This window comes from Tupaia chinensis, unplaced genomic scaffold, assembly GCF_000334495.1.
Source record: "Tupaia chinensis unplaced genomic scaffold, TupChi_1.0 Scaffold000081_1, whole genome shotgun sequence".
In the NCBI taxonomy this organism is placed as follows: domain Eukaryota; kingdom Metazoa; phylum Chordata; class Mammalia; order Scandentia; family Tupaiidae; genus Tupaia; species Tupaia belangeri.
The window spans coordinates 6000898-6013755 of NW_006159542.1; the positions used below are offsets into that span (position 1 = coordinate 6000898).

Genomic DNA, 12858 nt, shown 5'->3' on the forward strand with positions numbered 1-12858 from the left:
CCTCAATATTCTTTACTGCTCACATTTTCTTTTTATTATGGGAAAGCGAAAGAGGGTAGCTTGACAAGCTCCATAAAAATTGTTAATATTAGAATGGTAAGATGGTCAAAATAATCCCAAGATATTTGTTTGATTCACACAAAGTAATTCTCAAGGCAAAATCCATTCTAGAGTTAAGTCATTTGATTTGCACCCTCACTCCTGATGTTTTAGAAACAGGAAACCCAAGTCCCTGAGAGGAAAGTGAGTTGCTTCAGGTCCTAGAATGGGAATGCAGTTTATTCCATATCTAAATTCTCTGCCTTTGGTACCCCATCTTCTGCTGGAGACTGAGGGTGGGTAATAAACTAAAGGGAAAATTAGGAGTCCCTGTGCTCAATCTACTGTTTCAGCTCCCTTAGGACTTCCAGGAACCTTTGGGTATTATAAGGCACATGACATCGGCAGGACTGACAAATCTCCTCTAAATTGGCAAGGGTGAGGAAGGAATCACCCCAGGCCGTGTCACCGTTCAGCCGCAAAGCTAGGAATTAAATCCAACCTTCTGATTTCTCCGTACAGACTATTTCCTGTACCTTACTCCACCTTACACAAATCTACCTCTGTGACCAAACAGAGAGAAGGTTTCAGAGATAAAACAAGCAGCTGTGGGAAGCAGGTACTGAGGAAGCAAGTGTTGGAAGGATTTGGAGACTGGAGTGCAGGCAGGAGCACTGGCAGGAAGCACAGCCCTGAGTTTTACTAATAGCTTCCCAACATAATCCTGGTTACTCAGGGCCCCAGAGTGGGTCAGCTTGGATTTGATGTGCCTGTCCTACCCTTGCTAGTTGTGCAATCTTAGACCCTTTTGATGCTCTAGCTTTCTTACACATAAAATAGGGCTCAAATTAGGTCGACAGGAAAGTCATGATGTATTTTTCTCTGTAAAAATGCATCATGACTTTCCTGATGACCCAATAATTATACTTGGAGCTTATTGTGAAGACTGGATAAGAACTTAGCCAGTTCTTGGCCCAGAGTTAATGCCCATCAATGTTCATTATTCTCACTTTATCACGATCTGGCGCAGAAACAGTGAGGGGGATACAAAAAAGTCCATCATTCTCTACAAAACTATTCCAGTGCAGTGAATTTTCATTTAGTTAGTAGAGTGTTTTGTTATAAAAATGTCCAGGGCACTTGGGGAGGCCTGATCATGAGACCAAGTACCAAAATTATTCTGCAACATAGTAGAAGTTGAATTTCTGTAGAGCTTGTGAGGAAAAGTGGTTGAGGAGGGGAGGTGGAAATGAGGAGGACATCAAAATAGTTAGGAAAGAATGGGTCAGTGCATGCAGGCAATGGAGGGTTGAACCCTAGCGGGAGAGAAATTCTGAGGCTTTATTCGAACAGAGGGGTCTAATATTCAATCCAACCTTGTTTACCAGGGTGCACTATAATCTAATATATTACCTTACCAGCTTCTATTAGGACTCAGAAATCTTTCTGTAGACATTTCTATGCACAAAAGTGGGTGCTGTTGGGACTCTGGAAAAGCAAAAATGGTTGTAGAAAGAAAGGGACTTCGGGAAGTTGGTAGAAAAATGGAATTAAAGTAAGAGTTTATTTTGGTGGAAAAATGTTGAAATCTATGCAGTTTTTCATCATATGCATTTTCCATGAAATCTTCGAAGACCTCATATTTTGTGATTTAGGTAGGTAGGCCACTTGCTATGAGCACATGTGAAATTCAAAATGTGGTAGTTGTAGAAAATTGGGACAAGAAGTGATGAAGAGATGCATGAGCCTAACTCTCTCCCCATCCATCTTTGGTTCTATGCCATATGTGGAATGGGATGGAGCCATGTCATTCAGATACAAAAGAACAGAGTAGACCCTGTGCTCAAAGCACATAGGCTCAGTTAGGTGATGGGCAGGGTCATATTTGCTGTCCCATGTCATCTTCATGATGGCTTTATGCATGAATCATTATTAACTCCTTCTAGATGAGAGAACTACGACCCAGAGAGAAGGCTATGCAGAAAATCTCTCTTCCCAGTGCTCTTCCTGGTCACAGCTCTGCTTTAATTCCTGTAATGGTCCATCGAGTCCTAAATACAATGGAGTGGATATGTGGTGGCTGCTGACTGGGAATGATTATGGCTGGAAATGAGAGGTTTGTATTAGGATTCGGAAGTCCTGTCATTATCAAAAAAAGCCTTGGTTTTTTGTGGTTTCCCTGTGGCTATGTGTATCCTGTGTTCAGTTGACTTTTGTGTGCACAGAACTCCACATCCCAGGCTCTGAACCACTGCGGTTTTCCTGTTGATGGCGAAAGATTTCCAACAGATGATGACAGAGGGCTCCCTGGAAAGAGTCTGGTTTCCATCCTTGCCCTCCCTTGTGACAAACCACATGCTCTCCCTAAAGATTTCTCCCAGGAGTTTCTAGAAGATGGCTCCCCTCTGCCTGGAATGTCTTGTGGTGGCTTTTTGCAAAAGGAGTCATTTGTTTCTGTTGTGCATACTTCAGATGGACCTGTTGGAGAAGCGGGGCATGGCTTCCTTGATCACTACTAGATTGATTTTCTTCTATCTTTACATATTGGACAAGAGGTTAGAGTCTCATAAAGAATCAGAGTTGGCAGGGCTCTCCTGTTCATTTAGTACATTGCAGTTATGTTACAGGTGAGGCCCAAAGAGGAGAGAAGACTTTCCCAAACAAGACAGACTGACCATATGGAGATCAGTTGTGGAGCCTGAGTCTTGCTCTAAGGGTCTACCTTATTCTACAATAGTGTCTATAGTTCACTGAGTTAAGGCAAGTGTAGACTTGCATTAAAAGCAGGACAAAGTCAGAGACCACACACAACAGGTCACTGGTGTCTCTTGGCTAAAGCACATTGCAAATGGGGAGGAGTGCTGGATTCTAATCTTTTCTCTGCCATTAACTCTCCTTGTATGCCCTTAAGCAAATCGCCTTGATTGGGCATTGGCCTCTCATCTGCAAAATGGAACTATGAGTCCATATGTGGCTTGCTCATAGCATTGAAGCTAAGAAGAACTCAAAGAGGTATCAGAAGGTCTTTAACAAATGTTTCATAGCCCTAGTGGGGATTATTATTAGTATATTGTGAAAATCTCATTGTGGAAACACCGAATTATAAATGGAGATTGGTTTTGGACTTGCTTTTGTTCTGGTAAGTAATCTAGACCATTGTTCTACAAATTCTGGATTTCATGGACCAAATATATTTCCCCAAAAAAATGAAAATCAGGGAATTGACCTAGAATGATCAGCTTTTTATTTTATCCATTGTAATCACTAAAATAAAACAAAAAATATCTCTGGCAGAAAGTAAGTCAACCTAATTTCCATCTTACCAACTTCCTGTAGTAAAAGGAAGGACACTCTAATACCAAAAAACTATATTCTCAGAGGAAGTTCTCCCTTAAATTAAATATAATTGGACATCTTAAAAAGGGTTTACTTTGTGCTTCTTTTTCCTATTCTGTTATGGATGGAAAATTTTTTTATTACGGGGTTAGAGTTTACTGTGTTTGGTAACCTTTGGTTGAAATACTCTATATGCAAGAAAACTGAGAACCAGAATGACTTAGGTAGGTCCCATTGTTTAATCAAAACTATTCTTGCCAGTGGGATCATGTTCATGTCAAAGAGTGCCTCCGCATCTCAAAATGAAAAGTTCTAGTCTTGGAAAGTCTGGGTAGAGGTGATAGTGGAAACACAGGAATAGGGAGAAGAAATTACATTTACACAGTGTGGGTTTTTTTTTTTTGCAAAATTATATGTGAATGTGTGTCACATGTTTAATTTAGACATCTAATTCTACTGGGGGCGCAGCAAATTCCAGCTTGTGAGCCAAATCAATCTTAGCACCTCCTTCTATGAATACAGCGTATGGAAACATGGCCATACCTACTCACTGGTGTATTTCTAGCTGTTTTAACACTATTGCAGCATAGCTGGCTAGCTGCCACAGAGACTTCATAGCCCACAAAGCCTAAAATATTTATTGTTTTGCCCTTTATAGAAAAAAGTTGCTTACCTCTGCATTATACTATGCTCCTTTTTACATTAATCTGTCTACATAGGCATTACAGGAATTTCTAAATAATGCCAGCTTAGATTGAGATATTGTTGACAAAATTGTGATTATGAGTCTGCCTTGAAAGATCCAGGATGTTTGTGTGTTAGGGCCTTTTGTTCCTACTTTCTAAGTTTCTGTGTGACAGGAAGTAGGAAAGGCAGAGCCAAGGGTATGCTGAAGGAAACTCTAAATATGATGCTGTCAGTGTCAGGAACTGTGTCCAGTCATCTTGGTCCATTAGTCCCAAGGGCGCCCATCTCCTTACCCTGATGTCTCTGCTGGCCAACCCCTTTCCTTTCCTTTTTTGTCTGAGCTGTCTGGTTACCCACCTGTCCTTGAGTTCCAGTGCTTACAGGACTGAGAGGGGGATTAATGTTCTCATGTGGAAAAGACACTGGATTTGAAATGAGGACCTCTGGATTCTAGGTTTGCCTTTGTATGACTTTGAACAAGTTGCTTCACTTGCCCTCTCTGAATCTTACTTTTTCTCCTTTGAGCAAATTAAGACAGGAATTAGATAATCTCAAAGTTTTTCATCTTTAAAGTTAATTGAACTCTGCATATCATCCCTCTGGGGCTAATAGATTAGGCAACGTGCTAATTAGTGACTTCAATGAACAGAACTGTAGGAGTGAAGGGGTTGTTTGTTTTCCTAAGTCCTTCACTTAATTGTGTATTTTGTCTATTACCAGTTATAGCAATACCTCCTTATTCACTGTTTTGCTTTCTGCAGTTTCAGTTACTTGTGGTCAACTATGGTCCAAAATATTAAATAGAAGTTTTCAGAAATAAACAATTCATAATCTCAAAATTTCGAGTTACTCTGAGTGAAATCTTGCACCATCCTACTCCTTCCTCCCAGAACTTGGTTGCTTTTTCTTTGGTATCTATGAGTGCATATACTACCTGCTCATTAGTTACTTTGTAGCCACCCTGGCTATCATATAGAAAAAAATGTAATATGTGTGTGTGTGTTTGTGTGTGTGTGTGTGTGTGTGTGTGTGTTTGTGTGTGTATAGTTTGGTACCACCCATGGATCCATGGTTTCAGTTATTCACTGGGGATCTAGAAATGTATTCCCTGCGGATAAGGGGATGCTTTCAACAATTACTGTGTGCTGGGGACCAGCAGTTAGTGTAATGGCTATGTCACTGAACTCCCATGTAATCAACCACAGTTCGAATCTCAGACCCCGTGGCTTAAACTCACGCCAGGCGCGTGTGCATGTGTGCCCAGGATCCCAAGAGGAGAATGGAGGAGAAGGGATTGCATCATGGCCATCCCCCCTGCGGGGTGATTTCTCACTTTCTATCTCTCTGTCTCTCTCTGTCTTTCTGGTGAGCACACATACCCTATAACAAAACAAAACAAACAAACAAACAAAAAATAAAAACAAAAAACCAAAAAGAAACAAAAAAAAATTACTTTGTGCTGATTGCCATGCCAAGCAATTTACAGAAGAGGTCTGATTGTCTGATTGGCTTCTCCAATACCTTGATCTGATGGGTATTATTAGATTTAATAGATTAGGAGCTGAGGTTTCCAGGTAGAGAAGTAGTGACAAGACTGATAACTATGTTTGCCCAACTCCAGGTTTCAAACTCTACAAATGCTGCTTTGTGTTCCTCTCAGTGTCCTGCCTATGCCAGATGTGTCATTTTCATTGGTGGGATTTGTATAGGGCTTGCGCAAGACTGTGGAGATATATCAACCAGGTGCTATTCAGGTGAACCTAGATGCAGCAGCTCAGCTCTGAGCAGCTCTCACCTCCACCTCCACTCACTTTACTTTTGCATGCAAAATGGCCATAGTATTTTTTTGTTGAAAATCAGGTACCACATCTTGTGATGTCACTGAGTTGATTCACATACACTCACTCCTAATTCCAAGATCTTACCTCCTTTAAGGTGAAAGATGCCAGGTGAATTGGGAACGGAGTCCTGGAAGAGAAGAAAAAAGTAGCATGAGGATGGCATGCAGTTGAATCATTTGAAACATTTCCTTTTTGATTGTTCTCAAAGTACAGGGCAATTTGGAATTCACCCTCCATCCTTTTTCTTTTTCTTTTTGCAAAGTTTATTTATGTATTTATTGGGTGAAAGAGAGAGAAAGTGAAACACCCAACAAAGTTTTGATTTCTTTATCTACCTCTGCCAGCCCAGATCATGGGTGTACTCAAAGAGGTCTCCAGATGCTAACCAGCAACCTTCTCAGGTGGCTCTGCCTCACAAAGAGCTGTGTTTTTGTGTTTTAACTCTGTGTCTTCATGGAATTCACCCTCCATCTGAACCCTTACATTTAAAAATTAATTCACTGACTTAGTTTAAAATGGGCTTCCTATTCGTTTGTTTGCTAATGTGCCTATCAAAAACACAAGACAGGATTGGTATACGTGTTTTACAGATGAGAAACATGGGGTTGAACAAGATAAATTACCTCAGATTTACACAGTAAATTTATGTAGGGACCAGAACTAGAACTCTGAGCTCCCTATCTGGTGCTTTATTTCTACCGCATGTGTTATTTTCCCCACCTTTATTAACATAAGAAAAATTGAGTGTAGTGTTTATATATTTTTCCCATGTTTGATCCAATTGTGAAAGCATGTTCTAAACACACCTGGGAAGGTACATCTCTAACTCTTCTGTGGTTGGAAATTCTGAATGAATTGTTTATGTGGCAAGCATTGTGAGCATACCATAAATACCTAAATTATGTCCTTGTCTTCCCTCATGGAAGTATTTCAAATATGTGTGTGTGTGTGTGTGTGTGTGTGTGTGTGTGTGTATGTGTATATACATATATGCATATATACACACATACATATATATACACATACATATATATACACACACATGAATGTATGTTCTATATGTATACATTCACTTTACATATTATTTATCACACAATAAGTATATCACATAATTAAATATATACATAATATTTGCACAAATAAGTAAGAAGTTGGTAAAACATTGTCTTTCTTGTTTTATTCTCATGAGAGAGAGAAGAGAACACATGTGTGCATGAAAGAGAGAGACAGGCACCCTTGACAGGGTCTTTTCATTCCATGATCCCCTTTCTCCACCCTTCCATCTGGTCAGGATCTTGGGCACACAGGCCCAGCATGGTTCAGATTGACTGGGACTCTGAACCTTGGGTCAGCAGTGTGGCTTCCAGTACTGAAGAACAGCATGCTACCACTTGCACCAGACGCTGGGTCAGAGTGTCCTTTTGAAGGAGGGAATCCTGAGCTGGGGAATTGGAGCAGATTGAAGGGCTATCTAGTGTAGATTAATGTAGGCGCTCTCAGTAAGTAGTCAGCAGAAGTGAGGGCCATTAATATGTTCCTCAGAGACTAACTTTCCCTTCTTCCTCTTTCTATTTTAGCCACAAAGACACCCTCAAAGTATTCTGGCAGTAAAGAATAAAATATTTATATTTAGCTTTTGACCTGCTTAGGTGGGATCTTCTGTAGGGCATTGAATTGAAATATTAATAAAAATCTAGAGATGTGCAAGCATTTACATGGGGGAAGTACAACTTCCCAACCTGTACCAAAGCAAGAACTTAGCAGCTGCTCACATCTTATTTTCTTAGTGCTCTGTGTAAACACCTAGGATGATGTAGAATTTCTCTTTTATTCTACCCTTTCTGTAGGAACTCTGTCATTTGCCTTCCATAGATGGCTTGTTTTCTGATAAATGGATCTCTTCTCTAGCCCCAGTGGATGATAAGGAGTCAAGGTCTTCCAAGCCAAAACACTCGCATAGTACCGACTAGGAGAGGGAAGAAGTTTACACATTTGGGGCTCAGCCTCTCAGGGGAAGGAAGGTGAACATGGCCTGAAATGTCCTTTCTCTGCTATACTATGCTATGATTTTATTGCCTCCATCAAAAGTTCTTAACCTAACTTACAATGCTGTATGTTTGTGGTCTCTCGATTACACATGTAGTTCGTAGGAAAACTTGATGTCACAAAATTCCCCTTTGCATTGCCTCTGTGAATCAACAAACAGCACTTCAAAATTCAATAAACAACTAATTTAGTGCCAAGCATGACTGTCAATTAGTGTGACGTGCAAATGCAAGGGGAAAACATGTACATTAAAATGTGGCACTACCACTGAATTCATCAATTGCCCAGGTTCTTATCCAAGAACGGGGAGAATGTTGAGGAAATGCTAGAGAATGATTCATTCAGCACACATTAAATGAGAGTCTGGTCTTTGGTAGCACTATATTACTAATTGGAAGACATTCTATGGATTTTATGGGTTAGTCTTTAAAGTGGTTATTCACAAGTACAAATATAGTTAGAATTGCAAATACGGCAAGGGCTAAAAAGAAAAAGAATCAGAAAGCTTTAAGATAGTGCTTCTAAAACCTTAATGTGCATAAAAATCACCTGGGGATCTTGTAAAGTTCAAATTCTAATTCAGGCCATTTGCATAAAGTTTGAGATTCTGTAGTTCTGAGAGGCTCTCAGGTGAGGCTAATGTGCCCAGCCCACAGAACACACTTCTAGTAGCCGGGCTATAAGAGGTAGTACCAGGGGGACTAGCAGTTAGCGTAATGGCTATTTCGCTGGATTCCCACGTAGTCAACTGCGGTTCGAGTCCCGGACCCAGTGGCTTAAAACTCACGCCGGGTGCGTGTGCATGCCCAAGATCCCAAGAGGAGAATGGAGGAGAAGGGATTGCAGCGTGGCCATCCCTCCTGGGGGGTGGTTTCTCGCTTTCTATCTCTCTCTCTGTCTTTCTGGCGAGTGCACGCACCCTATAGCAAAAACCTCTTAAAAAAAAGAGGTAGTACCAGGAAGGAGGACTTAACATATGTGGCAGTCAGGGAAGGTCACTTTTCTCCTTGTACTTTCAGTGCTTTCTGGTTTCCTAATATCCCACAGCCTATTGTGAAAAGCAAAGTATCCCAGTATGGGAAAGAATTATGTTGTATAAACCTTCACCCAGGGTCCAGGGAACTGAACATGGAAGTGTAACTATTCCTATTTAGAAGAGCTTGTGGATGAGGTCTCTATAGCTTCCCTGGGCTGCCTATGGTAGGCAAGATTAGAGAATCAAAGCCAGAGGGGAACCTAGACATATTTCAGTTCACCAAGCTAATTTTATAGAGGTGGACATTGAGTAATCAATAATAAGTGGCAGATCCTTCATCAAACTCCCCCTACTCCCCCCAGTGCACTTTCCACTGCCTGGAAGAGATGTTGTCTTCAGAAACAAGAAGACATTTTCCCTCCTTTCCCTCCCTGTAAGTGTCCTTGTACACATCGGAGGCTATAGAAGCAGAAAGAGATGATGACTCAAAATTTGCTGTAGACTGTTTATGCCTCAGGTTCTATGCTAAGTGCTGTCCATCAACTCTTTTTTAGGCAAGGTATCTCCCAGTCCTAGGATTGTCTTCCAAATACTACCTGAGGATTTGGGTCCTGGCTGTGGAAGTATAAACTATCTTGTCCAGTGATTTGGTTTTGAATATGATAGTGGATAGACTTGACACAGACACAGAAAAATGGACCCTCCTGGTTGTCTTTCTCAGCTCCACTGAGTGACTCAGGATACTTTGTCTCTATGGTTACCAACCAGCCACACTTCCTTAAGGAACTTTCTCAGTTTTTCTAGTCTCTTTGGATGTCTGAGGGGTATCCCCAATAATAATGAAGTTCTTTGTATGGAGAAAGGAACAAACATGTCTAAACTGTTTGTTTCCAGGTGACACGACCCATATCACAATCATTTTCCCAGTCAAGGACTGTTTTCTCCTCTCATTTAATCACCATGATTAGTACACTAATAATCTTTCCCTTCACTGGATAGTTGAGGACATAACAAAACATTGTTATATAGAGTGTTGGCAAGTGCTGAAAAATGGTGTCTATTCTGGGTACTGGTTTGTTCCTAATGATGTGCTTAATTGGCCCCAATACCTTGAAAGACTCATTTCTTTTCATAGAGCAGTGATGAGTAGGTGTAATCAGCTCCAGAATCTGCTGTTGAGACAAAATAACCTCACTGACTGAAAATCATCAAAGACAATACATGTTTGGAATATTTCAGGGGGGATTCTATATCTTCTTTCTTGCTGGCCTCACCATTGTCTTGTAAGAAAGGTCTGGTTGACTGGCATGGAGAACTTTGTCAGGAATGCTTCTTTTATTTTCAACATGATTAAACACTTAATGAGATTTACTCCTGAGGCCAAATGCTTTAGAGAATTATCTTATTTGGCTTTTACCTTCATCCCACAGGTTAGGAATTCACTAAGACTTAGAGAAGTGATTCAATAATTAAAGAAGGTTCCATGTATTGGAATAATAGAGAATGGATGTAAACTTAGGTGTGTTGACTTTCAAGGCAATGCTCTTCAATGCCCTGCTACTTTGCCTCTCTAGGTTAGGGTAGGATAAAGCTAGGCCCTTGAGACTTGATGGGACTGTGAATAAAGGCCAAAGAAAATCCCCAGGGGGAAAGACTATTTTTACTGGAAGCACCTAGTTTAATATGGTTTGTGAAAGTGGACTGGCATGACTTAAGTCAGAGTGTCTCCCACTTTAAGAGATTTAACCATCACCCAGAGATCTTATTAAAAATGCAGATTCTGGAGACCAACCAGGTGGCATGGTGGTTAAGGCAGCTGGATCCCACATGGCTGACTCTGTGGTTTGAGTGACGGTTCCAGCAGCTTGGAAAATATGCTGGGCATGAGTATGTGTGTGTGTGTGTGTGTGTGTACATACCCAAAATGCTGAGAGGGAAATGGAGGAGAAGGGATTGCAGCGTGGCAATCACCCAGGGAGTGATCTCTCACTTTTTTTCTCTCTCTTTCTCTATGTCTCTCTATTGTGAGAGAGCACACCCTATAGCAAAAACTTAGCAGTGCAGATTTGTAGGTCTGGGATGGGCCAGAGATTCTGTATTTCTATGAAATATCCATAACTACTTCTTCAAAAACAATTTTCAAGATGAAAATGGACATAACTATAACATATAATACAGTTTGTGACTTTAGCTCAAGTTCTGGATCCCCAAACCAAACAAAACACCACAGCTATAGAATATATGTTTGGATAAGTGAGCAAATTAAAATTTGAACTTTATATTGTTGTTAGATGATGTTACTGAATCAATACAAACTCTCCTGGCTATAAAGATGGTACTGTGGTATGAAAGGTAAGGTGCTGAGTACATGAGTGAAAAGTAATACTGCCTACAATGTTCATGTACATAATTTAGGTACAGAGAGAGCACAAATATGGCAAGATATTCTCACTTGGCCAGTCTAGGTGAAAGGTTGTATGGGTATTTACCATCCTATTCTTCTGTAAGTTTGACCATTTTCAAAATAAAACTTTGGGCATAAGACATGCTCCTTTAGTTTGTGGAGGCTTAGATTCTGTTCTAGCTCTTCTACAAACACCTCCTTCACCTTAAGCAGAAATTACCTCCCTCTCCTTTGGTTTGTGGCATTCTGCCCAGAACTGAACTTCTTGGTGTTTGGACTGCATCTCCTCCATTTATCAGAGAGCTCCCAGAACTCAAGGGCCATGCCCTGTCTCCTGGGGTCTTCCCTCACAGTCCAGCATAAGGCTTGATCCCAAAAAAATTTCAGTGAATTTTTTTTATTTATAAATGGAATGAATGCCCAATAGAGAGAGTAACTTGACTAGAGGCAAGTGTCACAGGGTGTTTCAACTCACACTTGCAGGGTATCTGAGTTTCAAAACAAACTGAAAAAACCACACCGCCACCACCACCAGCAATCACTACTCTTAGACAGGTGCTCAGCTCCACTGTTGATGGGAGATAGAGTGGTACTATAAAGCTAAATTTAAAAAAAAAACTTTTTTTCTCTTGCTTATAAAGGGAAAGGAGGTAGTTGCTTTCTCTTTCTTTCTAGAAACAGTGTACTTCTTGAAAACCTCGCTCTTGCTTTAAACTTTTGGAATGTAATCATTGACATCCTCTCCTGGGGCTTAAATAAGCCCAATCTCCTGGTTGACAAAGCAGAGATGTCTCTAAGGTTTTGAGCCTGAGAACCCCTTTTGAAATGTAAACAGCTATTTCTGGTGTTAACCTGGGAATCTATCTCATTAATGTATTCCTTGTCTCTTGAGTTGATAAAAGAAACATTACGGATTTTTCTTTGCTTTGCTGTATAAATTGTGTACTCTCTCATCTTGACTCCATAGTCTCTTGCTAGCTACTTATATGCATCTACTGCATGTGTACTCCATGCAAAATCAGTTTTCTTTCTTTCTATGTTTATTAAAGGGGATGTCGCTACTGGTAGGACTTCTACTTCTTCAAGGGTATACTAGAACAATCTCTTTGTAGACCGATTGACAACATTTACTGAAGTAAAAATACACATTCTGTCTCCACCACTAGAGATTTATCCCACAAATATACTTGCAAACATGGTCAGAGAGCAAAAATTCTAGAGAAAAAACTAGTGTGTCTTACTAGGCACAGACAAAATAAAATACGAAGCATTGGTGTAGTAGAATACTATGTGACTCTTCCAAAGGATGAAATGGGCTCAGCTGTGGTGGAGCCATTTCAAGATACTGGAGCTATAAGCTCGGATCTCACAAGGCAAGCCCATGGGCATACCCATGATCCTGGCTAATTGGAGGCTGGGTGGGATTGGGGACCTCAGTGTGATGAGACCCAACTGGAAGTGCCTCTCTCTCTCAAGAAAAAAAGAAGTGTGTATATATATATATATATATATATATATATATATATATG

The 12858-nt window shown here is 40.5% G+C and overlaps 1 protein-coding gene across 2 annotated transcripts in view; it reads right to left on the minus strand.

The window, feature by feature from the left end:
* The window catches only part of TNFSF8 (TNF superfamily member 8), a 36258-nt gene that overhangs the window by 11082 nt on the left and 12318 nt on the right, over positions 1 to 12858 (minus strand). The window contains exons 2-3 of one of the 2 annotated variants that reach the window (XM_027769639.1): positions 10035 to 10097; positions 5988 to 6030 (exon numbers count right to left, since the gene is read on the minus strand). In XM_027769639.1, coding sequence (XP_027625440.1) covers positions 5988 to 6030; positions 10035 to 10097 — 106 coding nt within the window. The remainder of the gene's footprint in view (positions 1 to 5987; positions 6031 to 10034; positions 10098 to 12858) is intronic. The other variant, XM_006142783.3, reaches the window with a different exon arrangement.